Below are 27,572 nucleotides of genomic sequence, written 5' to 3' on the forward strand. Positions count from 1 at the left end.
GTCCCCTATCCTATCTATAGGGGGTAATTTATTAACAGGGCACTCCTATTTTAGCAGACAAATGTTTAGGTACATATAAATTATTGATAACTTTCAATAATATTTTTGTTAGTGGCTTCATCGTTTTTTACTTTTTTTTCAACATCATTAAACATTAGGTTTAAATAACACTTTAACCTCATTTTTCGGGTTGTGAAAATTTTTGTGAAATAAAACCACTCTTTATGATTAAAAAAAAAAAAAAAATAAATATATATATATATATATATATATATATATATATATATATATATTTTTTTTTATCATAAAGAGTGATTTTATTTAAAAAAAAATAATGATATACCGTATTTTTCAGACTACAAGACACACTTTTTTCCTCCAAAATTTTTGAGGAAAGTTGGGGGTGCGTCTTATAGTCCGATATACATAAATACTGTGGCTGTGGGTGGTGGGGGATGTGGGGTAGTGACAGCGGCGGAGTAGCGGGGCACAGGAGGCAGCAGCCGCCTGCTGCAGCCTACACTGTGCCCACTACTAAAGAAAATGAATATTCACTGCTCCCCATGCCCATGGGAGTGGTGAATATTCATGGACTTTAATAGCGGGCATGCTGACAGCCGAGTGCTGCGGCTACAGTGTGCGCACTATTAGGGAGAAAGAATGGTCACTGCTCCCCACGCACGCAGTCCTGGCGCGATGAGCAGTAACTATTCCGGCACAGAGCAGAACACAGCGTTGGAGGAGAGAGGATGTGAGTATAATTGTTTATTTTTTTCTGTGCAGCGCGACGGGGATCAGGGGGTGCCAAGCATACCAGGATGAAGGGGGCCATACATACAGGGATGAAGGGTGCCATACATATCAGAAAGAGGGATGAGGGGGACCATACATACGAGGATGAAGCATAAGGGGGGGCATACATACAGGGATGAAGGGGGCCATACATACCAGGAAGAGGGATGAGGGGGGCCATAGATACAAGGATGAGGCATAAGGGGGGGCATACATACAGGGATGAAGGGTGCCATACATACCTGGAAGAGGGATGAGGGGGGCCATACATACATGGATGAGGGGGGCCATACATACAGGGATGAGGCATGAGGGGGCCATACAAACAGGGACGAAGGGGGCCATACATACGAGGATGAGGGGGGTCATACATGCAGGGATTAAGAGTGCCATACATACCAGGAAGAGGAATGAAGGTGCCATACATACAAGGATGAGGCATAAGGGGGGGCATACATACAGGGATGAAGGGTGCCATACATACCTGGAAGAGGGATGAGGGGGGCCATACAAACAGGGACGAAGGGGGCCATACATACGAGGATGAGGGGGGTCATACATGCAGGGATTAAGAGTGCCATACATACCAGGAAGAGGAATGAAGGTGCCATACATACCAGGAAGAACGATGAAGGTGCCATACATACCAGGATGGGTGTGGGGGGGTATACATACCAGGAAGAGGGATGAGGGGGGCCATGCATACCAGGATGGTGGATTAGGGTGCCATGCATATGGGGATAAAGGCCTCTTATAACAGGAAGGAGGGGGCCATATATACCAGGATGGGGGATATCAACAGAATTGGGGGACATTACCCCTATAACAGTGTCAGCAGCAGACCCCCTCCCCATTAACAGGGCATCATGACCACATTTTTTGCTTACATTTTTTTCTATTTTCCTCCTCTAAAACCTAGGTGCGTCTTATGGTCCAGTGCGTCTTATTGTCCAAAAAATACAATGCATTGTGAAAGTGTTTGGTCCCCTTTAACTTTTCTACCTTTTGCCACATTTCTGGCTTCAAACATAAAGATATAAAATTCTAATTTTTGGGGGAAGAATCAACAAGTGGGACACAATCGTGAAGTGGAACGAAATTTATTGGATATTTTAAACTTTTTTAACAAATTCAAAACTGAGAAGTGGGGCGTGCAATATTATTCGGCCCCTTTACTTTCAGTGCAGCAAACTCACTCCAGAAGTTCAGTGCGGATCTCTGAAGGATCCAATGTTGTCCTAAATGACTGGTAATGATAAGTAGAATCCACCTGTGTGTAATCAAGTCTCCGTATAAATGCACCTGCTCTGTGATAGTCTCAGGGTTCTGTTTCAAGTGCAGAGAGCATCATGAAGACCAAGGAACACACCAGGCAGGTCCAAGATACTGTTGTGGCGAAGTTTAAAGCCGGATTTGAATACAAAAAGATTTCCCAAGTTTTAAACTTCTCAAGGAGCACTGTGCAAGCGATCATATTGAAATGGAAGGAGTATCAGACCACTGCAAATCTACCAAGACCCGGCCGTCCCTCTAAACTTTCATCTCGAACAAGGAGAAGACTGATCAGACATGCAGCCAAAAGGCCCATGATCACTCTGGATGAACTGCAGAGATCTACAGCCGAGGTGGGAGAGTCTGTCCATAGGACAACAATTAGTCGTACACTGCACAAATCTTGCCTTTATGGAAGAGTAGCAAGAAGAAAGCCATTTCTCAAAGATATCCATAAAAAGTCTCGTTTAAAGTTTGCCACAAGCCACCTGGGAGACACACCAAACATGTGGAATAAGGTGCTCTGGTCAGATGAAACCAAAATCAAACTTTTTGGCCACAATGCAAAATGATATGTTTGGCGTAAAAGCAACACAGCTCATCACCCTCAAAACACCATCCCCACTGTCAAACATGGTGGTGGCAGCATCATGGTTTGGGCCTGCTTTTCTTCAGCAGGGACAGGGAAGATGGTTAAAATTGATGGGAAGATGGACGGAGCCAAATACAGGACCATTCTGGAAGAAAACCTGTTGGAGTCTGCAAAAGACCTGAGACTGGGACGGAGATTTATCTTCCAACAAGACAATGATCCCAAACATAAAGCAAAATCTACAATAAAATGGTTCAAAAATAAATGTATCCAGGTGTTAGAATGGCCAAGTCAAAGTCCAGACCTGAATCCAATCGAGAATCTGTGGAAAGAGCTGAAAACTGCTGTTCACAAACGCTCTCCATCCAACCTCACTGAGCTTGAGCTGTTTGGGCAAGAATTTCAGCCTCTCGATGTGCAAAAGTGATAGAAACATACCCCAAGCGACTTGCAGCTGTAATCGCAGCAAAAGGTGGCGCTACAAAGTATTAACTCAAGGGGGCCGAATAATATTGCACGCCCGCTTTTCAGTTTTTAATTTGTTAAAAAAGTTTAAAATATCCAATAAATTTCGTTCCACTTCACGATTGTGTCCCACTTGTTGTTGATTCTTCCCCCAAAATTAGAATTTTATATCTTTATGTTTGAAGCCAGAAATGTGGCAAAAGGTAGAAAAGTTCAAGGGGGCCAAATACTTTCCGAAGGCACTGTATATATTTTTTTAAATATACTTTTTTGAACCTTAATCAGAAGATCCATTGATCAGCTCTATAATGGTTTAGTATATTCAGTAATAAACTGTCATGCTCAACCTGATAGGCAAACAGCCCTGGTAGGCCTTGGCACCTTGGCATCTTTGTTAGGCCTTTCGACCGCTAGGGCAATCCATTGCTTGCTTTGTGGGATGCGTTCTGCAACAAAGGGTTATTCCCATCATCATAGTCGGATATTATTGGATAGCACTTGTAAAAACAAACACTTTTGCAATTTGCTGCTTATTAAAAGTTTCAGCCGTTCTTGATATATTAAAACTTTTCTTTTGTTTACAGCCTATTGCCTTGGAGACCGACCACCACTGCTGTCCAGCTTGTAAGCACTGCGCTGAAGCTGGCTGGTGATCGGAGGTAATAGCGCACTCCTGGTCAGCTTTGAAACGATGCTTACAAGCTCAATAGAAAAAAGTTTTTAAGCGCTGCACATGTTCTGCTATCTAGCGGTGGTGGCCGGTCTCCAAGGCAATGAGTTGTAAACAAAAGAAAAGTTTTAATATATCAAGAACAGCTGAAAATTTTAATAACAAAGCCACATTTACACGTTCAGTATTTGGTCAGTATTTTACATCAGTATTTGTAAACCATAATCAGGAGTGGGGGATAAATACAGAACTGGTGACGTGTTTCTATTATACTTTTCCTCTGATTGTTCCATTCCTGATTTTGGCTTAAAAATACTGATGTGAAATACTGACCAAATACTGAATGTGTGAACGTGGCCTTACTTTTATTCTATGGGTAGCGCAATATTTATGCCACATGGTAAACAGAACAAACTTAGAATGCAAAAAAGTCAAAGTAACTTTTTTTAAGTTTTTTTTTTTTTTAATTTCCCCCTCAAAAAAAAAAAGATTAATAAAAGTTAATCAATAATCATTCTGTCCCAAACAAAAAATAGTTAGAAAAATAATGGCTCTCCGAACACGGAGACATAACGAAAATACTGTATGGCTGCTACCTGTGATGAGCTGCAGGAGGAGGAAGTTTTGCGGGTATTTCCACGGGTCCTGCATTTATGGTGTGCACAGCAGGTACCAAAGGTCAGAACCACGTGGGATTTGTACTATTTCAAAAAGATTTTAATTTTTTTTAAAAACCGTAGCATATCCTGCCGATCGTCCCCTTAGGGCAGGGTTCCCCAACTCCAGTCCTCAAGGCCCACCAACAGGTCATGTTTTCAGGATTTCCTTAGTATTGCACAGGTGATGGAATTATTGCCTGTGCAGGTGATGGAATTATCACCTGTGTAATACTAAGGAAATCCTGAAAACATGACCTGTTGGTGGGCCTTGAGGACTGGAGTTGGGGAACCCTGCCTTAGGGGACTTATATTTTTTTACCCCCATTGAATAGTGTTAAAACGCAGTATAAAAACTCATGAGGGCAGTGACTGTATCTTAGCTTAGTTTTTGTGACAGTCTGAAGTAGTCTTTCAGTTTTGTTTGAGCCTCCCCCATGCTTTACACTGCAGCAGTATGTGCTCAGATTATTTGATGCTTAGCACCTTAAGGCTATGTTCACAATATCCAGTAGTGATCCGTTAGTACGGATCCAGCAGTAATCCTTTGTGCAGACACAACTTTTTTTGTCCAGGTAAAAAAAAATTGATTTCAACTGGATCTTTTTTTTTATTAACATTAAAGTCTATGGAAAATGGATCCGTTAATTAACTATTCGTTTTTATTCCTCATTTGGAAAGGATCCGTTTTTTTTCTTACTGGATCAGTTTCAAATGGAAGAAAATGGATGACTAATTAACAGATCCATTTTCCATAGACTTCAATGTTAAAAAAACTGACCCAGTAGAAATCATCAGGTTTTTTTTTTTTAGCCAGACAAAAAAGTTGTCTGCAAAACTTTTGTCAACTGATTCCATTCTAAGGCCACGGCCCCACTATCAGTATTTGGTCAGTATATTTTCTCAGGAGTGGGTGATAAATGCAGAATTGGTGACTTGTTTCTATTATACCTTTTCTCTGATTGTTCCTCACCTGGTTTTGGCTCCCACTCCTGAGAAAAAATACTGACCGAATACTGATAGTGGGGCCGTGTCCTAACAGATGATTACTAGATGTGTGAACACAGCCTAAAACATCAGCGAGAAAACATAGATCATCATCATCAACTCTGTGTGCTAAAGGAAGGTGGGTTCATATCAGGCTAGGCTAGCGCCACCTGCTGATCGGTGGTGGATCTGACTATTGAGACCCCCCACATAGATGCTAGATGAAGGGGCTGTGGCTCTTTTTGGCTTCTGACATTTTCCTGTGTCGGGCCAGGAACTGTTAATATTCAGCCTTGCGTCCTCATTTAGGCCAGGCTTACGACGTGACTTTACATGGCCAAAAGATGGTACCTGGAGATGTTACATCACAACATAGTGAGAGCGACCCATGGATCATGGTGGCCAGGACACCTAAGTCGTAAAAATTCCAGCAGCTTTGTACCTCTTGTGACTTGCTTGTTGACACAACTTTCGGGACCACCTTCACTTTCCTTATGGTGCAATGTATCATCGTCATACTGCCATCTTTGGTCAAAGAACCACATGGCTGCAGCCCGTCTTGGCTAGGGTCTTCTGTAGGCAGTGTCAGACTGAAGAACATTGGGCCCACCAGTGGATTTGATTCTGAGGGCCCACCTTTCTCCCCCACTCAAGAGCCCCACAGCAGCTGCAAGGTTTGCACTATGAACTCTCCTGAAGGAGAAGCCTGGGCCCACCGGAGGATTCTCTGGTTCTCTGGTGGGCCCGTCCAATCCTGTCTGTAGGATACTTGCACTTCAGCAGCCCCTTTGTTGTTGTGATCATAAGGTCCTTCATAATACGCATACCTGTGACACCAAGGCCCGGTTTGACGCATCTGTGTCTTACGTCTGGGTACGGATTGACCGCGAATCTCCTGACTCGAAACCCAACAGCCTCGTGCAAAGCTATGAGTTCAGGTCAAGAGACGTTCAGACGTTCCTCAAAACACGGATGTGAAACCAGCAGTATAGCAGTATGACGTCTGCACAGTAATGCAGTACACCAGGCTTCTGTCCTACCTAATTTATAATTTATAGGAAGTGAAAGTGGTAAATCAGAAGAGCAATTCACTCCACCGTCTACATTGCCAAACCTCGTTCTTCCCTAAATTGCATCATGACAAAGCTTCCAGCTACAACTATATATTTGTCTTCTCGTATCCCTGTAGATACCAGGCAGTCCGCATTGTCAGATTAATCTTTCCTAGAGATGTTAAAGGGGTTGTCTCCTCTTATTACATTGCAAAAAAACAACTTTATAATTTTCTACTTGTTAAAAATCTCAAGATCAAAGGGTTTTTAAAGGGGTAGTCTCAAGTTTAAGATGGGGAGAGGAAACTTCTTTCTGATCACTAGGGGTCAGCCATCCTGAGAACAGGGGTTCTGTAAATTCCTGTGTGAATGGAAAAGAAGTCAATCATGTTCACTGCCGCTCCATTCATGCTGAAAACCATCTAATTGAAATGCTCACCATCATTCGGCACTCCCATTAAAAATGAATAAATGTCACGGGTGTGTCAGGTGTGACATACAGTCGCTCTGGAGCCGGCTGAAGAAGGTCACTGCGCTTGGCATTGCAGACGCCTTCTTGATTCCCTCATCTCTGTAGTGTAGTGATATCCTACTTCCTTTATGACCCAGCAGCAATCTTCACCTTCTGCTGCTGATTGGCACACCCTTGCTGGGTAGTTAAATAGTCTGTTTCTTCAGAGAGGCGCCGGTGGTAGTTCTATGTACCTCTGTGCTGGATTGGAGTGCTAGCAGTTGGCTAGTTTCTTCTCTAATGGCCTTGGAGGACAGTTGACGTTATCTCTCTGGTGTCTGCTCAAGCTAAGTGTATCCCCTTTGTTTGCTTACCTTGTTTTCTTTAGTTTGTAGTGAGGCCTGACTAGTGCTCACCCTGTCCCCTCCCTATCTAGGGCCAAGCTCCAGGAACATTCAGGGCTTAGGTTCCTGCTCGGCGATAGGTGTGGAACCTATATAGGGACAATAGGGTAGGCAAGGTGATATTAGATCTGCCTAGGGGTCTCCATTCCCCCTTTCCCTAGTGTTTGGGCTTCCTCCCCCTCTCCCCTTCGTGTTGCACTTAGTTTTTTCCTCACCTTGCGTGACATTATGGAGCTGTACTTCACATGTTCAATAACCGCTCCACTCTGAAGAGCCCCAGTTTTCGCTAGCGCTGGGGTCTTTAGCGGTCATATCCCCACCAACTGGAAAGTTAACATAGAGGGAACTTTCAAACATAAGAATACCCCTTTGATTTCATAGTTTATAGCTTGTTTCCAGTCACCTCCAAAGTGGCCGGTTTCCTGGGCAAAGACCGCGCGCTTGCAGACTCTTCACTATAAAATTTGTCGCTTTCAAGCTGGCCAGATCGCTAAATCCGGCCAACCTTCGTAAGCTGCAATAACTCCAGAACACTTCTACATATCCCAATGATTTTCAGTTTTTTTTTTTTTGTGACACATTGTACTTTGTCAATGGTAAATTTAGGTCAATACGATTTGCATTTAATTGTAAAAAATTTTGAAGTTTGAGCAAAAATGTAGAAAAATGAACAATTTTTGAAAGTCCAATTTTGATGCAAGAACCACAGAAAATAGTTAATAACTAACATTTACCACGTGTATAGTTTACATCAGCATAGTTTTTGAAACTTCTTTTTCTTTTGATACAATGTTAAAACGCCACAATTTTGCAGCAATTTTTCTTATTTTTTTTTTAACTAAATTTACAATATTTTGAAGTGACCTTGAGGGGCCTAAATGTCAGAAAACTAAATAAGATCCCATCTTAAAAACTGCACCCCTCAAACAATTTGAGAAGTTACCCCATCAGTTGCTTCACAGGAATTAATTCAAAGTGAAATAAAAAAAATGAAAAATGTACATTTTCTTTTCACTAAAATGTTACTTTAGCCCCAAATTTTAATTTTTCACAAGGGGTAATAGGAGAAATTAAACCCCAACATTTGTAACACAATTTCTACCGACTACGCAGATACCACACATGTAGTCAGAAAATACTTTTCGGGCAGACGGCAGGGCTCAGGAGCGAAGGTGTCTTGTCAGATTGGCAGAGCTCCTGAAGTGTCCGAACAGCGAAACCCAACATCATTTTGCAAACTACAAACCTCAATGTATTCATCTAGGGGTGCAGTGATGATATTGAGATTACAAGTGTTTCACAGAATTTTACAGGACATACAACTTTTATTTTTATTTTTTTTTCAATTTACAGAATTATTTGAGAATAACTCCCAATACAAATGACTTTTCGTTTTTAACTTTCTGCTTTTTAATATCTTACTTCGAGACCTAGAAAGCCTTGCTGCGGCTGCACTCCTGTCTCCGCCTGTATCTGTACCTGCGCTGACACTTTGCTTTATGTGTTTTGCACTGATCTTGAGTTACTGTCTGTATCTTGTTATCATCTATACCTGCGTGCGGTGCCTGCACAGTTCATATTTCTGGATCGGATTACTCTACGGTGCCAGGGGTTTGGATGGCGCCTGCCAGGATTCAGTCACCGGAGTGTGCTATGTGCAGACACTGAACAAGCAGGGGTGATAGGAGATGTACGCTCAGCCACCTGGAGGAATCCGAAAGCCTTGCTCCTCTTGTCCGGAGTTCATTCTCATCCGAAGGCGCAGATCTGAGCCGCACAGTGTGGCAATGTCCTTATAATTTATGCATATAAGTATATGCATTTTTTTTTTTTTTTTTAACCCTTTCCTGACAGCAGTGCAGCACATATCACGTGCGGGTGTATAGCCGTTCTACCAAACTATAAAATTATTTGCAACTCCATAAAGCAAAAAAAAAAAAAAAGAAGTAACTTTCCAAATTTTTGTTTTTCAGTTTCGCACATCTTCCCCTCCCCCCATCCATGTAAAAAAGTGCAAAAAAAAAAAAAAAACAATCCCTGGGAACATTAAAAAGTTTTGAGGCTCAGAATATGGTGACACAAATCAAAGTTTTGTTTACAAATTTCTAATTTTTTTTTTTAATTTTAAAAAAATTGAGAAAGTTTGGTATCATCATAATCGTACCGACCCAGAGAGTCATTTTAACCCACAATGAACACTGTAAAAAAAACAAAACCCAAAAAACAATTGTTGTTTTTTACCATTTTCACCGCGGTGTGAATTTTTTTTGTCCATTTTTTTTTTTAGGACTTTATGGTAAAGTGAATGGTGTCAATCAAAGCTAAAACTTGTCCCACAAAAGAAAAAGTAAATAAAAAAAAAATATGACTCTTGGAAGGAGATAAGGAAAAAAAAATAAAGTGCAAGATGAAAAATGGCCATAGCGGGAAGGGGTTAAAATAATATATTATCAAGAAAATCACATTTCTACTACTTTGTTTTATAGAGTAAGGTGCAGATTGCTGTTGATTGATCTCAGTAACATTTGGACTTCTCACCTATTCAGTTGTTCACCTCTTTGTTTTTGGCCAGGAGAATGCCAAGTACCATAGTGTGGGCATCTGATATTTGGGGCAAGGTATACACGCTCTCCACAGAGGGGCAGCAATGGGAACTGTGTAAAGACGGACAGCTGGAGTTCAAGCGCGTTTCTGCCGTTGAAGCCTGCTGCTGGGGAGTCGCCTGTAACCATCAGATATATGTTTACGTCCATGCCAGCGACTTACCAATCCGATACCAAGAAGAGACGTATGAGAATCAGGTACAGACCTCTAGCACCATGCACTACAAGTCCCAGCTAGTGGTTGCTACTTGCTGGAATCCCTAGCACCTTGTCTTGTACTTATGCCTAGCACCTTGTCTTGTGCTTAAGCCTAGCACCTTGTCTTGTGCGTATGCCTAGCACCTTGTCTTGTATGTAAGCCTAGTGCCTTGTCTTGTGCGTATGCCTAGCACCTTGTCTTGTGCGTATGCCTAGCACCTTATCTTGTACGTAAGCCTAGCACCTTGTCTTGTATTTAGGCCTAGCACCTTGTCTTGTATTTAGGCCTAGCACCTTGTCTTGTAAGTATGCCTAGCACCTTGTCTTGTAAGTATGCCTAGCACCTTGTCTTGTACGTATGCCTAGCACCTTGCCTTGTGCGTATGCCTAGCACCTTGCCTTGTGCGTATGCCTAGCACCTTGCCTTGTGCGTATGCCTAGCACCTTGCCTTGTGCGTATGCCCATGATTCTGACATGCAGCCTACCATAGTTATTTTGGAGAGAATGCAATCGGTCGCATGTCTCCCACGTTAAGCAATATCCGCCTTTACTTCACACAATAGGAATAGCCCTTTAATTGTATCCTCTTTGTTCTGCCGATGTTTTCAGCGCTGGAATCCGGTGGATGGATTTTGTGAGCGGCTTCTGCCCAGTGACCGCTGGCAGTGGAGCGATGTCTCTGGATTGAAACACCAACCTCTAGATGGTTTTAATCTACCCTCGTCGCACTGGGAATGGGAGTCCGATTGGTACGTGGATGAGAATATAGGAGGAGAACCGACAGAGAAAGGGGTAAGTGACCCAAGGAAAAACTGCCAACAGCAGGAAAACTTTACATCTTATACAGAATAGACAATACAGTGCTGGTTTCTCTGTTGAGAAGGGGCACAACTATTCATGTATGGTCTGCTAGCCTGTAGAGAACCCCATTTGGGCTTTATAAGGTTAATAGTGCCATGTCTTCTTGATTGTTAACCATTGACAGGTATAAAATGTGCTCACTTTTAATACACCCTATCACCTGAAGAAGGCAGTAATCCACTGCCGAAACGCGTTGTGACTAATATTCTTAATAAAGGTTTTGTCTAGAAGGATCCTTCTCTCCTAAAATCCTCCATTCTGATCGTCCGGCTCTCCATAGACCGCACTGTTTCCAGTCTCCTTGTTAGTCTACAGAGGACCTCCTGTAAAGTCTGTTAGTCTGCAGGTAAGGTCTGTTAGTCTGCAGAGGACCTCCTGTAAGGTCTGTTAGTCTGCAGGTAAGGTCTGTTAGTCTGCAGAGGACCTCCTGTAAGGTCTGCTAGTCTGCAGAGGACCTCCTGTAAGGTCTGCTAGTCTGCAGAGGACCTCCTGTAAGGTCTGCTAGTCTGCAGAGGACCTTCTGTAAGGTCTGCTAGTCTGCAGAGGACCTTCTGTAAGGTCTGCTAGTCTGCAGAGGACCTTCTGTAAGGTCTGCTAGTCTGCAGAGGACCTCCTGTAAGGTCTGCTAGTCTGCAGAGGACCTCCTGTAAGGTCTGCTAGTCTGCAGAGGACCTCCTGTAAGGTCTGCTAGTCTGCAGAGGACCTCCTGTAAGGTCTGCTAGTCTGCAGAGGACCTCCTGTAAGGTCTGCTAGTCTGCAGAGGACCTCCTGTAAGGTCTGCTAGTCTGCAGAGGACCTCCTGTAAGGTCTGCCAGTCTGCAGAGGACCTCCTGTAAGGTCTGCTAGTCTGCAGAGGACCTCCTGTAAGGTCTGCTAGTCTGCAGAGGACCTCCTGTAAGGTCTGCTAGTCTGCAGAGGACCTCCTGTAAGGTCTGCTAGTCTGCAGAGGACCTCCTGTAAGGTCTGCTAGTCTGCAGAGGACCTCCTGTAAGGTCTGCTAGTCTGCAGAGGACCTCCTGTAAGGTCTGCTAGTCTGCAGAGGACCTCCTGTAAGGTCTGCTAGTCTGCAGAGGACCTCCTGTAAGGTCTGCTAGTCTGCAGAGGACCTCCTGTAAGGTCTGCTAGTCTGCAGAGGACCTCCTGTAAGGTCTGCTAGTCTGCAGAGGACCTCCTGTAAGGTCTGCTAGTCTGCAGAGGACCTCCTGTAAGGTCTGCTAGTCTGCAGAGGACCTCCTGTAAGGTCTGCTAGTCTGCAGAGGACCTTCTGTAAGGTCTGCTAGTCTGCAGAGGACCTTCTGTAAGGTCTGCTAGTCTGCAGAGGACCTCCTGTAAGGTCTGCTAGTCTGCAGAGGACCTCCTGTAAGGTCTGCTAGTCTGCAGAGGACCTCCTGTAAGGTCTGCTAGTCTGCAGAGGACCTCCTGTAAGGTCTGCTAGTCTGCAGAGGACCTCCTGTAAGGTCTGCTAGTCTGCAGAGGACCTCCTGTAAGGTCTGCTAGTCTGCAGAGGACCTCCTGTAAGGTCTGCTAGTCTGCAGAGGACCTCCTGTAAGGTCTGCTAGTCTGCGAAGGACCTCGTGTAGGGTCTGCTAGTCTGCGGAGGACCTCGTGTAGGGTCTGCTAGTCTGCGGAGGACCTCGTGTAGGGTCTGCTAGTCTGCGGAGGACCTCGTGTAGGGTCTGCTAGTCTGCGGAGGACCTCGTGTAGGGTCTGCTAGTCTGCGGAGGACCTCGTGTAGGGTCTGCTAGTCTGCGGAGGACCTCGTGTAGGGTCTGCTAGTCTGCGGAGGACCTCGTGTAGGGTCTGCTAGTCTGCGGAGGACCTCGTGTAGGGTCTGCTAGTCTGCGGAGGACCTCGTGTAGGGTCTGCTAGTCTGCGGAGGACCTCGTGTAGGGTCTGCTAGTCTGCGGAGGACCTCGTGTAGGGTCTGCTAGTCTGCGGAGGACCTCGTGTAGGGTCTGCTAGTCTGCGGAGGACCTCCTGTAGGGTCTGCAGAGGACCTCCTGTAGGGTCTGCAGAGGACCTCCTGTAGGGTCTGCAGAGGACCTCCTGTAGGGTCTGCAGAGGACCTCCTGTAGGGTCTGCAGTGGACCTCCTGTAGGGTCTGCAGAGGACCTCCTGTAGCGTCTGCTAGTCTGCAGAGGACCTCGTGTAGGGTCTGCTAGTCTGCAGAGGACCTCGTGTAGGGTCTGCTAGTCTGCAGAGGACCTCGTGTAGGGTCTGCCAGTCTGTAGAGGACCTCGTGTAGGGTCTGCCAGTCTGTAGAGGACCTCGTGTAGGGTCTGCCAGTCTGCAGAGGACCTCGTGTAGGGTCTGCCAGTCTGCAGAGGACCTCGTGTAGGGTCTGCCAGTCTGCAGAGGACCTCGTGTAGGGTCTGCCAGTCTGCAGAGGACCTCGTGTAGGGTCTGCCAGTCTGCAGAGGACCTCGTGTAGGGTCTGCCAGTCTGCAGAGGACCTCGTGTAGGGTCTGCCAGTCTATTTAATCTTTATCTTTAGAGGACCACACAAAACTTTCTGCACCTTATCGTCATGCATCTTTTAAAAGATTTAATGCATTTTAAAATTTGGCTGATTTTCTTGCCATGTCACGTAAAACCATCACACCTTTCTTCACATACTCCTTGCAGGGATGGACTTATGCTATAGATTTCCCTGCAACGTATACGAAGGATAAGAAGTGGAATTCTTGTGTGCGACGCAGGAGATGGATCCGATACAGACAATACAAGTCTAGAAACAGCTGGGCAAAGGTACATTGTATTTTTTGCATGTGGAGTATAAAATGTGAGTCTCTCATTTGCAAAGAGCAGTAATCACTCGTACACCCAGCCTCTCTTTTTTTTTTTTTTTTTTTATATCAGACCCCTGTTTTTGTGACCGGTGGGCCACTAAGTGATCATGCATTTCTCATAGCCTGAGAATAGGTGATAAGTGTTGCTCTTCGGACAATCCCTTTAATTGAAATAATCTTCTAAAAAATGGCTAGGTGTTGATGGTGTTGCCTTTGAGATGTCTCATGTTTTCGACAGATCAGGTGCCCACCATAATGATGTTTGGATGTGTCGTTGGTAGCTAATTCATGGTAGCAACTTGATGACGTTGTGTGAGGGCTAATCACTAGGTCTCACCCGTTGTCTTGAGGTGTGAGCCACTGTGACCTTCCAGGGGTCTAGTAAGCGGCCGAGGCTTCCAGGATTGCCGGTGGGAAGTAAACCCTAGTCCTGTTACATCGGTTGACCAAACTGGTCGTCAATATAGTATCTGTTAAAAAGATATATATCATTATCATATCTTGTAATCGTATAGGCCGCACTCACCGGCAAAACGTACCGAGGGACTAATTCTTTTTATTCGCGTTTTAGATTTCCTCGCACATCGAGAGAGACCAGTTACCAGATCCTTTTAATGACATATCAGTTGGAGGATGGGAAATCACAGATGAACCTGTGGGGCGGCTTTCTATTTGGACCGTCTCTTTGCAGGGGAAGGTATGAGTGTGATTTACACATTTTTATTTATTTATTTTTTTTAGATCTAGAGAATAAATTTAGAATTAAAAATGTAGTATAGTTCTTCTGATTCACTATGTCGCTTACCCCATGTGCAGAGCATTGCAGTAGCTTAGGTATCCATGGTTAAGACCACTCATATAGTGACAGTTAGTTGTTAGTGGTTGTAACCATGGATATCTAAGTTACTGCAATGCCCTGCACATGGGGTAAGCAACATAGTGAATCAGAAGAACTATACTACATTTCTAATTGGAAATATTTGCTAATATTATTATTATTATTACACCTACTACATATTGGGATAGGATCTTGGAGATGGGAATACTCCTTTTTTAAGGGATTTTTCACTGTTATTTTAGTTTTAAAAAAAGGCCCATGGTGGTCTTAAAATTAATAAAAAACAAAACAAAAACCCAAAGATATACTCACCTGCTGGACCTCTGTTCCCCTTAGTGTTGCACTTGTCTTCTTGATATTTCTTCTAGTAGGGGATGTTGCATAACTGCTATATCCAGTCAGGGGCCACTGATTGACTGCAACATTCTCCCTTCCCGCTCAGATGGCATGTGACTGCTGCAGCCAGTCTGTAGCTGTTGATTGGTAACAGTGGTCACATGCCAGAAGCGTAAGACATGAGTGACACTGGCATTACTATTGAGGAACGATGGGGTCGAGTAGTTGAATATAAAATATTTTTTTTTAATTTTAAGACTACTATGAACTCATTTTTAAAATAATAAAAAGTAGCTTACGCTGCCCAGTGCTTGAAGAAAATGCCTTAATGTCAACTGCAGCTTTAGCTTGCCTGCGCAATGGATGTAGCGCGCTGCTCATTCAGGGAGGGTAGCAAATGGCATAGAATGCCAGGACATAGCATGGCAGCTGTCATGTTGGCATCTGCGAATAACTATTCTGTAGAAGAAAACTATGGCGGGTCCTGATAAATGACTGCCGGCAGAGATAGTGAGGGTTATGCACAGAACATATAAGGGAATATTTTATAACTTTTCATTATTTAAAGAATGTGCAGGGAAAAACTGCAGCAATAAACCAGTGTGATGTGCCCTTAGGCATTGAAATGTCCGTTATTACCCATTTTCCTTTAGGTTTGGTACAGAGAAGACGTCTGCCATGACAATCCTGAAGGATCATCTTGGTCAGAAATAGAAACGCCAAGCGAGGTCATACAGATAAGCTGCGGCCCCGATGACCTCCTATGGGCTGCTCTATGGGAAGGACAGGCCATTGTAAGGAAAGGGATCGGCAGGAATAACCCTAAAGGTAAATCTCACCGTATCATGTGCTTTTTTGTATTCGCTTTCCTCGAGCCCTTGATTATACAGGATCTGTTATAAAAGACTTTTATTTTTTTCCTTTTGCTAATATTCACTCATTCAGTGAATAGGGGTAAAATCCGCTGCGAATCTGCAGCAAAATCTGCTTGTAACACATGTGAGTTTTGCTGTAGAATCACTAGGAGTTGGGTCCGCAGTGTAATATTTCTGGGATTAGTCTTACAGGGTTTTCCCAAGATTGAAAATGATCCCAATAAATAGGATAGGAGATAACTTATTGATCCCGGGGGGTCCCCAGTAACCTAGTGGACGAGTCTCTAAATGGAGTGAGGGTCAAACATACATATCGTCCCTCGATTCATTGTTTGTGGGACTGCTGGAAATAGCTGAGCGCTTTTCTTGACTTTTTCCAGCAGTACCATGGAAAATGAATGGAGCTGAGGTGTGCAGCTATGTACTCAGCTGTATTCAGCTGGGGGGAGCCCTGTTCTTAGCAGCATGGGGGTACCAGCAGTCTGACAGAGGTCAGTAAGTTATCCCCTATTGTCATGGGGATACCCCTACAGAGAGGGGCCAGAAGACGGCAGTGGCTGGTTTCACGCACTCCTGCACTGGTTAGAAGTACTTCACCATCGTATAAATCAGTGCAGGTTTTTTCCTTGCTAGCAGTGCAAGGGTTAATCAGCTCAGTTGAAGCTCCAGGATCTTTCCTTCTTGGATTGTCTCAGCTGTTCAGTGTTGGCCACTCTTCTGCTATTTATGCTCCCCACTGGCACTTAGAAATTGCCAGTGTTAATTCTTACTTCCTGGTTCTGGAGTTGGAGGTGTTCTCTGTGGTTGGAGTTGGTGTTTGGAGATTGTTGCTTGGAGTTTTGTCTGTGTGCTCATCCTCTCCTATTTGGTTTCTCTTTCCTTAAACTCCCCTGTGTCCCACTCTGTTGTTTGGTGTGAGTATTTTGTATGGTTGGTATTTTCATTTATCCCTGTCCGTCTTCTCTTGTTTGTCTAGTTAGTGTGTTCCTATACACTTCAGCTTCCCGCTTCCCTGGGTGGGGCAGGGTACACATAAGGGTTGATATAGGAGCATAGAAAGGCACTTGAACCCAGCATCTCCACCTTCAGGAGTAATCCGGGGACAGGGATAGACTAGGGCACCCCTAGTTCTAGCGACCTGGTTAGCGCCCAAAGTCCCAACACATACTTGACACCTATCTTTGGAAAACCCTTTTAAAGGATTTGTCCACTACATTCATATCTGATATTGATGATCTATCCCAAAGATACGTCATCAATAAGTGCGGGGTCCGACATCCGGCACTCCCACCAGTCAGCTGGTATCATCACAACATTGTTTCCTATCTTTGGGATAGATCATCAATATCAGATAAGTGTGGGGTCCGACACCCGGCACTCCCATCAGTCATCTGGTATCATCACAACATTGTTTAGTGTCTGCAGTACCCAAGAATTGTGGCAAGTGTACAGCACTCTGCTGTTCTGCCCCGTACTCTGTTAAAACCCATCTACCAACGGAAGCCATTTCATCTGATTGCTGCGGGGGCCGGGTGTCAGTCCTATATTGATGACCTATCCTAAAGAGTATTGGATATTTAAAAAGTAACTTAAGAGGGGACAGCACCTTAGGAGAGGGCCTCCTGCTCCAGAGTTGTAGTGCGGTCACTTGGTCTTCTGCATTGTGACATCTTCTGCAGCACACTTCCCTGAGGCTCCAGCACTCCTTTCTTTTTGCTGTGTCGGCGTTTCTTATTGCCCCTGTGGTACTGCAAGAGGATAGCGCTGGATAAATGCAGCAACCAGAGAGGGGCGCTACAGGCTCAGGGGTAGTGTGCTGCAGCCGATGACACATTGCAGAAAATCATGTGATCGCACTAGTTCACAATTACACTCCCAGGTATAGATATTTATTAAGTATGACTGAAGCCAGGTAAGTAGACTGGGATAAAGAGGAGTTTAGAGGCCACTTTAACACTTATTTTGATAAGGAAAAAATGCCAAATCGGCTGTCAGTAGATTTTTGATATGTAATCTGAGAGCAGCATGATATTGGTACAGGGACCCTGATTCCAACGACGTGTCACTTATTGCGCTGTACTTGGCTGTTTCAATAAAATCAGTGTTTTATCAGCAGAAGATTATCACTACAGGACTACGTGTCTCGTGCCTCCTGGTCCAACCCCGCACCACCCACCACTGAATTGCAGTTCTCTGCCAATATACAGTGTACATAGAAAGTTGCTTATAAGTGGTGTAGGCGGGGTTATACAGAGCTTAGCATTCAGAGCTCTGCTAAATCTGCAGCAGAGAAAACTGTGATTCTATCACAACTTCAGCACCCAGTAAACTAAGTGATACATCGCTGAAGTCAGGGTCTCTGCCCCTATATCATGCTGCTGTTAGATTAAGTAGAAAAACTGCTGACAGATTTCCTTTAACTTTACATGCTGGACCCATTTAATAAAAAAATTAAAGTGTAGTTACTGTTTATCACTACATTTACCCTGCCGCAGCCACTGAAAATCTCCAGGGCTGATAAATTTGAAGCTGGTGTTCATCAGTGTTTAAAGGGACTGCACTGTAGTCTCTCCCTATGGCTAATACTTCTGTCATGTGGCTATTTCTTCTGATTTGCATGTACAAGAGAAAAATCCCTTATGTAACACTGGACACATATCATCATACTTTCAGTCTGACTCATCTTTGGTTGCAGGGACTGTGGAAATAACTTGCATCGCTTACCCGGAGCCAACACGTGATGTTTGAAAGTCTTTGTTAAAGTCTGTGATCTAACGTATGATGTCTTTCTCACGACAGGCGCTTCTTGGGAGATTGTCGAAGCCCCCACACCCGAAGACGGGATCATGCATGTGTCAGTTGGTGTTCACGTGGTTTGGGCTGTGACTAAAGAACGCAAAGTAAGTCCGCAACAGCCGCAATGTGCTGACTTACTCTGATTGCATAATAAAGGATTAGAGTTGAGCAAAATGATTCATAGCCCCCTGGCCCAGTGGTCACGGTCGTACTGCGTGGCAGCCGGATCAGAGGTCTATGAATCCCCAACTACCTGCCGGCATCTTCTGATTACTAGGCCTCCGCAACGTTATGACCATGTGATGACGCGCATCATGCTAGCTACTGATCAGAAGAGGTGCCCAGGATGCCCGCAGGGTGTCGAAAGTTTGCAATTCTCTCGTCCGACTGCCACAGAGTACTGGGTATCCTCTTGGTCTGCTTGTTGGGTCGTTGGTGGAAATATCTACCTCCGGGACCCATACCTATCTCAAGAATTGGGACCGTCTTGCGCCACTTCCAATGAAGAGGTGTCCGTGCATGCACTGCTCCATGGATTCACCTCTATAGGAGTTCTGAAAATGGCTCATCATGGGACTTGTACTATCAGACATTCACGGCACATCCTGTGGCTATATCATAAATGAGATGGGAATACTGCTTTAAAGGAAATCTGGCAGCAGAATTTCTCCCCCCAAACAATTTATACTTCTTTAAAAGACAAGTCCAGCAATACCTTTACATGACCAGTCCGTTCCTCTGTTACTGAGAAATCAGCATTTGCAAATGAGTCTGAAGATTTATTTGCAGATCTGAAACCTCCGTCGCTCCAGCTCTATTACCCGCCCAGTGCTGCCTCCTCCTGCTTGATTGACAGCCTCTGTGCTGTGTGACTTCAGCACGAGTCTGACTTCTCTTTGGTTGCAGGAACTTGGGAAATAGTTCTGTCAGTCAATCAGGAGGAGGCGGCGCTGGGCGAGGAATAGGGCTGTAGTGACAGAGGACTCAGATGTACAGTAGCTCTTCTGCATCCTTTGTGCAACCTGTTTATGACCAGATGAAACTTGAACTGCAATTTATAGTCATAAATCATCTAAGAAGAGCTCAGACAGTGGAAGATAAGAGCTATAAACTCACCCATCCGATCAAGGACACCGATAGATTCTCAGTTAACTCGTTTAACTTTACAAGACAGAGGCTAACAATGCAGTTTTTTTTTTATGAAATCCAATTACAGAAAAGATTCTTATCCAAAAAATAAATTAATTTACAGGTAACCTGACAGCAGGATTTACCCCTAACAGGTATTAAGAGTGTTTGTTTTATCACCCAATAAACCTAATACTGTTTTTGAATGATATCTGTGTTATACCTTAATGCAACATCTGTGTGTTTGAGGGTAGGTTCACACGAGCATATAAAAAATCGTTTCAGATAGAAAAGGCGGTACGATTTTTTTTCTTGCTTGTCATCCATGTACAATCAATTTTTTGTGGACAGCATCGCTATCTAAATCTGTTGCCGACCTAACCAGAGTTTACCAGAAGCTGGTTTCTATTATAGAACGTTTGTCTAACACAGTAGCAAACACCGATCGTTCCACGGGATGGATTGGGCTCACCCTCTCATTCACTCCATCATGGCTGATCGCTCGTGAGATCAAGGAAGCGGACCTATTCCTCCTCTACTGGATCTACCTCACCATCCTTATTCTTCAAAATGACCTATATTTCCCGCTCTTCCTCCCCTGGCACCGATACGGCCCAGGGGCCTGATCTCTACCCTGAGTCATATTTGGATCTTGATTCTGATCAAGCATCCAAGCTGTGGGACATGATGGACAGTCTGATTCTTGTCATCAATCAGACCCTCAACATGAAGGAACAGGACTCCCCTACTATGGAGCGAACAATATCCTTCAAGAAGGTAAAACGCCCTACCCTGGTATTTTCGAACCATAAGGAGTTTCACAAGATATTTTCCCTCGATTGGGAGCACCTGGACAAACGTTTCCAAAGAAGGAGACGTATGGATATCCTGTATCCCTTCCCGACCTACCTGCTCAAACTTCGGGCTGAGTCTTCAGTTGTGGACCCTCCGGTTTCCTGGCAGTCCTTCAACACGATCATCCCTCTTTCGGATGGCGGCTCCCTCAAGGATCCTTCCGATAAACACATTGAATTGCTGGCCAAGTCTTCATTTGAGGCCGTGGGGTCCTCACTCTGCTCCGGCTTCACCAGTTTTCTTCTCTTTCCCGTTACTGTTTTTTCGAGTCCCGGCCTCCAAGGTATCCCTCTCTGGACTCCAGGTTCTTTTAAGCAATCACCTCTCTACTTCAGTCCGGTGTCATCGCTTCTCCTACCTCCTCAGGAGCGCTTTTCAGGTTCTTAATCAAACCTCTTTGTGGTCCTAAAAAAGGTTGATTCTGTTCTCCCTATCCTATGCGACTTTGCCTTTTCAGGATGGAGTCCCTCTGTTTGGTTATTACCTCAATGGAACCTGAGGAGTTCCTCTGTTGACATTCAAGATGCTTACCTTCATATCCCAATCTGTGCATCACATCAAAGGTTCCTTCTCATCGCCGTCTAGGATTAACAATTTTATTCCACGTCGCTCCCCTTCGGTCTAGCCTCTGCCTCCAGGGTCTTCACGAAGGTCATGGCGGTCGTCATGTCCCTCCTTCACCCCAGGGGTATCCAAGTCATTCCCTACCTGACTTTCTGATCAAAGCTCCGTCTTTTCGGGATTTCTGGGAGAATCTCAACTTGACCTTCGACCCGCTGTTTTATCAACATGGCGGAGTTGTCTCTGATCCTGGCCCAGCACCAAGTTTTCCTAGGCTTGCTTTTCGATACCACACGAGCCAGAGTCTTTCTTCCTGAAGAAAGCCTCCTCCCTCTCTCAGATGCCCATCTCCTCATCCGCTTCGGACCTGCATGAGCGTGCTGGGCAACATGGTTACCGCTATGGAGGCGGTTCTCTTCTTGCAGTTTCACACTCGTCTGCAGCTCACTCTCTTATCACGCTGGAACAAGAAAACCTCCTCTCTGAACAGTCCCATCCCTCTTGCTCCACAAGTAAGACAGTCGCTGGCATGGTGGGTTCTACCTCTCCTCGTTCACCGCTTGAGATCGTTTTTCCCACTACAATTGCAGATTGTGGAGACTTACGCCAGTCTGCTTGGCTTTGGAGCAGTATTTCACCAGTTTACGGTCCTGGGCCGCTGGAAATCTCTGGAGTTTTCACTCCCCATCAACATCCTGGAACTTGGGGTCATCTACCTTGCTCTCCGGCTCTGCCTGGATCTCCTAACAGGTCACCCTGTACACATCCAGTCCGACAATGCCACAGCCGTCGCGTACATAAATCACCAGGGGGCAACTCGAAGCAGATCCGACATGTTAGAGGTCCATCGAATTCTGACTTGGGCCGAACAGAAAGTACCCGCTATATCTGCAGTTCTCATTCCTGAAGTGGACAACTGGGCAGCCGACTTCCTAAGTCGCCAGAGTCTCTCTTCAGGCGAGGTCCCTGAACATCAGTTTTCAGGCAAATCTGTCTAAAGTGGGGCACACCTGACGTCGACCTGATGGCATCCAGGATGAACAACGAAGTTCCTTGCTTCGTCTTCAGTTCTCGCCACCCCCTCACAATTGGTTTCTATGCTCTCGTCCTCTCGTGGTTGCATTTCCTCCTGCTATACCTCTTTCCACCTCTGCCGCTGATTCCCAGACTCCACAAGAATATCTATGCAGAGGGAGTACTGGTCATCCTTGTGGCTTCTAACTGGCCCAGAAGAGCTTGGTACGCAGAAGTGATCAACCTCAACCTCATTGCAGATGTCCCTTGGAAACTCGACGGATCGTCCAGACTTCCTTTCCCAGGGTCCCCTCTTCCACCAGAATTTTCAGGCTCTCAAAGTAACGGCATGGCTGTTGAAGCCGCAGTCCTGAAGCACACTGGTTTCTCCGACCAGGTCATGCAGACCATGATCAAAGTGAGAAAGCCTTCTTCCTCCCGAATCTACCTCCCCACTTGGAAAGCCTTTTTTCGCTGGTACGAAACCAAGCACGCTGCTCCCATGTCCTTCTCTTTTCTGTCCCTTCTGGCTTTTCTGCAGTCACGCCTCAAGTCTGGCCTCTCTCTCAGCTCCCTCAAGGGCCAGGTTTCTGCCCTGTCAATCCTGTTCCAGAGGAACCTAGCTTCCCGCCCCGAGTTCAGGACCTTCTTACAGGGCGTTGCTCAGTCTAGTCCATCCTATTGTCCTCCTGTTAACCCCTAGGACATCAACCTGGTCCTAAACAATGTTCAGGGTTCCACCTTTTGAGACCATGTGGGACATTTTCCCCTGCTTTCCTGCAAGGTCCTCTTTCTAGTGGCCATCACTTTCATCAGGCGCCTCTCAGAGCTGGCGGCTTTTTTGTACCGCTCGCCCTTCCTTGTCCTTCACCAGGACAAGGCGGTGCTTCATCCAGTTTCTTCCTTTCTCCCAAAGGTGGTTTCCCCCTTCCACCTTAACGAGTACATAATCCTATCCTTCTGACATGTCCAACTCCTCTTCGGGAACAATCTCTCCACAAGTTGGACCTTGTCAGGGCTCTGTGTCTCTATTTCTCCAGAACAGCATCTCCAAGGCTACGATCGCCTGCTGCAACCGCTCTACCATCCTGAAACAGTATCATGCACAGGATAAACTGTTCCCTGCACTGGGTCAAAGCTCACTCCACTCGTGTAGTTGGGGCCTCCTGGGCCATTCGCCATCAGGCCTCTGCATTTCAGCTCTGCAAGGCTGCTATATAGTCTTCAGTACATACCTTCTCAAAGTTCTACCGAGTGCATACCTATGCCTCAGCTGATGCGATCTTAGGCAGGAAGGTTCTGCTAGCGGCAGTCGCCCAGGCTTAGTCCTGTTCGGGGCCTTCTTCCGTTTTTTTTCTATTTTCCACTCTTGGGCCTGCTTTAGGACGTCCTTTGGTCTCCTGTGTCCTCCAGTGAAGCGATAGAGAGAGGACAATTTTGGGTACTTACTGTAAAATCTCTTTTTCTGAGCCTTCTTTGGTGGACACGGTTCCCGCCCTTATTACGCCTATGTTGGGCTTGTTCAAGTTAATCCTTCTCCTACTGCTTTCTCACTAACTGATTAGCTTCGTGCCAGTTAGTGGGTGTACCTGCTTGGAGGAGCTTACTTTTTTTTTGCCTAGTTTCAGCCTCCTGGTGGCAGCAGCATACACCCATGGTTTACTGTGTCCTTGAATAAAGGCTCAGAGAAAGAAAAAATGTCTCCTAAGATGTCCATAGTGTCTGCAGCCTTAATTGTAAAACTGTGCACTAACGACACCTGAACCCTGTGTAATAGTTTGCTGCTCATTTTTTTACATTTATCCAGGTCTGGTTTAGAAGAGGGATAAACTCGCACAACCCAAGTGGTACCAGCTGGATTGAAATGGTGGGAGAACTGGCAATGTTGAGCGTTGGAGTCAATGATCAGGTAATGTACAAACCAGATGTGTAGTCAGAGTGTTACAATGACCCTGCTGTGGTATAAGAAGAGGCAAAGGACCGTAGAGGACCTGCATTTGGATATATGCTCAGATTATAGAGGACACTTGCATTGTGATTTAAAGGGCTGCTCCCGTCTGGGACATCATTTATAGCATATTGAGATAGATGTGACTCTCAGGAGTAAGACCCACATCTTTAAGACATTTATGCCTTATTTTGTCAATCTGCAAGAAATTTTCCGAATGCAAAAAAACTTTGGCTGTTTTCCCTAATCGTTCTCTCTGAAATGCTTCTTGCAGTGCAGAGTATTTCAGGAATTGTATGTGATTTTGGCACATTGAGGCATGAAGTGATTCCCATATGTCTAGATTGAATGTGTGTTTTTTTTTTTTTTTTATATCTCATTTAGGTCTGGGGCATCGGCTATGAAGACAGGGCAGTGTATTTTCGGCAAGGTGTCACCCCTAGTGAGCTCAGTGGAAAAATGTGGAAGGCCATTTTGGTTCCTAGAGAAAGCGACCGGTCAAATTCAGGAAGTGTCTCAAGCATCAACAGGTGATGACAATTTGAGTAAAGTCTCTGTGATCAGTTGTTGATAATTTTTTGACCCTTCTGCTCCATTCTGGTAAGTTGTTTGTGCTTTTTTGCCCAATGGAGAATGAAGCAGCTAGGATGAAGCAGAGTGCAGTCAGTATAGCAGTGTACATGCAGAGGATAACGGTATCATGAGCACAGTACATGCCGAGGATAATGGTATCATGAGCACAGTACATGCAGGCGATAACGGTATCATATGCACAGTACATGCAGAGGATAATGGTATCATGAGCACAGTACATGCAGAGGATAATGGTATCATGAGCACAGTACATGCAGAGGATAATGGTATCATGAGCACAGTACATGCAGAGGATAATGGTATCATGAGCACAGTACATGCAGAGGATAATGGTATCATGGGCACAGTACATGCAGAGGATAATGGTATCATGAGCACAGTACATGCAGAGGATAATGGTATCATGAGCACAGTACATGCAGAGGATAATGGTATCATGAGCACAGTACATGCAGAGGATAATGGTATCATGAGCACAGTACATGCAGGCGATAACGGTATCATATGCACAGTACATGCAGAGAATAATGGTATCATGAGCACAGTACATGCAGAGGATAATGGTATCATGAGCACAGTACATGCAGAGGATAATAGTATCATGGGCACAGTACATGCAGAGGATAATGGTACCATGAGCACAGTACATGCAGAGGATAATAGTACCATGGGCACAGTACATGCAGAGGATAATGGTATCATATGCAGAGGATATTGGTATCATGGACACAGTACATGCAGAGGATAACGGTATCATATGCAGAGGATAATGGTATCATGAGCCCAGTACATGCAGGGAATAACTTTATCACATGCAGAGTAATGGTATCACGGGCACAGTATATGCAGGGAATAACGGTATCACATGCAGAGGATAATGGTATCATGAGCACAGTACATGCAGAGGATAATGGTATCATGAGCACAGTACATGCAGGGAACAACGGTATCACATGCAGAGGATAATGGTATCATGGGCACAGTACATGCAGAGGATAATGGTATCATGGGCACAGTACATGCAGGGAATAACGGTATCACATGCAGAGGATAATGGTATCATGGGCACAGTACATGCATAGGATAACGGTATCACATGTAGAGGATAAAGAGGATAACGTGGACACAGTACTTCTACAAGATAATGGTATCACATGCAGAAGATAATGGTATCATGGGCACAGTACATGCAGGGGATAACTGTATTACGGGCAGAGTACATGCAGAGGTTAATGATATCGTTAGAATAGGATATACTGTGCAGAGGTTAAAGTTCTCGAATACTGCCAGAACACAGCAGCTCTGTCATTTCTATAGTGGCTGCGGCCGGGTATTATCAAATAAATAGGGGATTAATCTGCAGTACCGGACCACGGCCACTATAGTTTTCATGGATCTGCTGTGTTCTGGCCTCAGCCGGTGGCAGCTGATCCATCGGGGGTGAGGGGAATCACACCCCAACCAATCAGATATTGATGGGATAATTCCAAAGAATAGGCCACCAGCAAAAAAGTAGTGGCCAACCCCTTTAATGGTATCACGGGTAGAGAAGGACACTTGTGTTGCATCTTTAGCCGAAAGGTAAAGGTCAGGAAGTGATGTTGGAGAAGGAAGCGACCCGAGGCAGAGATCTTACAGGTACATTAAGCAATTTCCTGTCTGGATTTCAGTAGTAGTAAAGTGGACGAGGTTTTAACAAATTTCATCTACACTACGTAGAATAAAATCTACACACAAATTGACACAGATTTTAGATCCACAGCATATCCATTGTTTTCTATACACTTTAACTGTGGATTTGTTTTATATTCATCGGGACCCCAAGCCCCCCATATTTGTGTATGCAATGGGGTGAAATCATTCACCTCTGTTAATATCTGCAATGCTGATGGACTCTACTGTCTCCAGGAGTCACATAGATTTTAAATTAAGCTGCACCACACATAGCCGACCACAGTGAGGTGGAACGAGGGGGCTTAGGACTGGCTTCTGAAGATCAGTGGGGTCCCCAGCGATCGGACATTTATGGTGAGAAATGTGGAATTGCTGTGAGGTCGGAAACATCTCCTAGACACCTCCTTTATCAGGGTTATCACATTCCTTTGTGCATTTCAAAATATTCTTACAGCCAATAAAAATTCAGTAATAGGTGGTAAGAAGTACCCAAAATGTATGTTTTATCCCTTTTAGCGCTGGCTGCTTCTTTGGAGATGAAGTGAGGGGTCAAACAGATTCAGTCATCCAGTCCGATGTAGATTCAGAAGCTGAGCAAGTGCAGATACCAGAGCTCGGTTCCAGTACATTGGAGGGAAAAGAAATCGTTAATCCAAGTGCAGATCTTCCCCTGGTCCCCCAGGAAGATGCTGGTCCCAGTTGTGAAGAGGCGCCCACACACTCCAAGATGACCAGAGCTCCCCAGTGGAGCAGCATCGATCTGGTGGAAGCTCGCATCAGTTCACTCCAAGCTGCAGATGATGCCTCCAACCTGTCGGTGTTCGAGACATTTCCTGAAGGAACCGAAGACTCTTTTGGAAGAGATATATTTCCACTGTGGACGTGGGTTTCTGGAGGGAGCTGTCTCGTAGACTCTCACAACTCTCTTAAATGGTTCACTCGGCAAGCAGGTATCGGCATTGTATTGTCCTGTTTTATCTCAAGATGTCATAATGTATTTATTAGGCTACAACATCTTGGGAACACGGGGTCATCTGTGAGTTGTAGGAAATTTGACCCCACACACATTCAATAGCTATCAACCGAGCAATCATTCGTTTGACCTCTATCTCTCCCAACTCCCCCTTATACAGGAACCCTTGGCTCAGCCATGTGCTCTT

The 27,572-nt window shown here is 45.0% G+C and overlaps 1 protein-coding gene across 3 annotated transcripts in view; it reads left to right on the forward strand.

The window, feature by feature from the left end:
- Positions 1 to 27,572, forward strand: part of TECPR1 (tectonin beta-propeller repeat containing 1) — an 82,957-nt gene that overhangs the window by 991 nt on the left and 54,394 nt on the right. For 2 of the 3 annotated variants that reach the window (XM_073647986.1, XM_073647988.1), the window contains exons 2-10: positions 9,914 to 10,142; positions 10,753 to 10,935; positions 13,630 to 13,752; positions 14,365 to 14,490; positions 15,621 to 15,795; positions 18,642 to 18,742; positions 24,004 to 24,105; positions 24,529 to 24,674; positions 26,929 to 27,362. In XM_073647986.1, the coding sequence (XP_073504087.1) occupies positions 9,918 to 10,142; positions 10,753 to 10,935; positions 13,630 to 13,752; positions 14,365 to 14,490; positions 15,621 to 15,795; positions 18,642 to 18,742; positions 24,004 to 24,105; positions 24,529 to 24,674; positions 26,929 to 27,362 (1,615 nt within the window). In that variant the 5' untranslated portion in view covers positions 9,914 to 9,917. The remainder of the gene's footprint in view (positions 1 to 9,913; positions 10,143 to 10,752; positions 10,936 to 13,629; positions 13,753 to 14,364; positions 14,491 to 15,620; positions 15,796 to 18,641; positions 18,743 to 24,003; positions 24,106 to 24,528; positions 24,675 to 26,928; positions 27,363 to 27,572) is intronic. The other variant, XM_073647987.1, reaches the window with a different exon arrangement.

This window comes from Phyllobates terribilis, unplaced genomic scaffold, assembly GCF_046119375.1.
Source record: "Phyllobates terribilis strain yellow unplaced genomic scaffold, ASM4611937v1 Scaffold_9__5_contigs__length_417890890, whole genome shotgun sequence".
NCBI lineage: Eukaryota > Metazoa > Chordata > Amphibia > Anura > Dendrobatidae > Phyllobates > Phyllobates terribilis.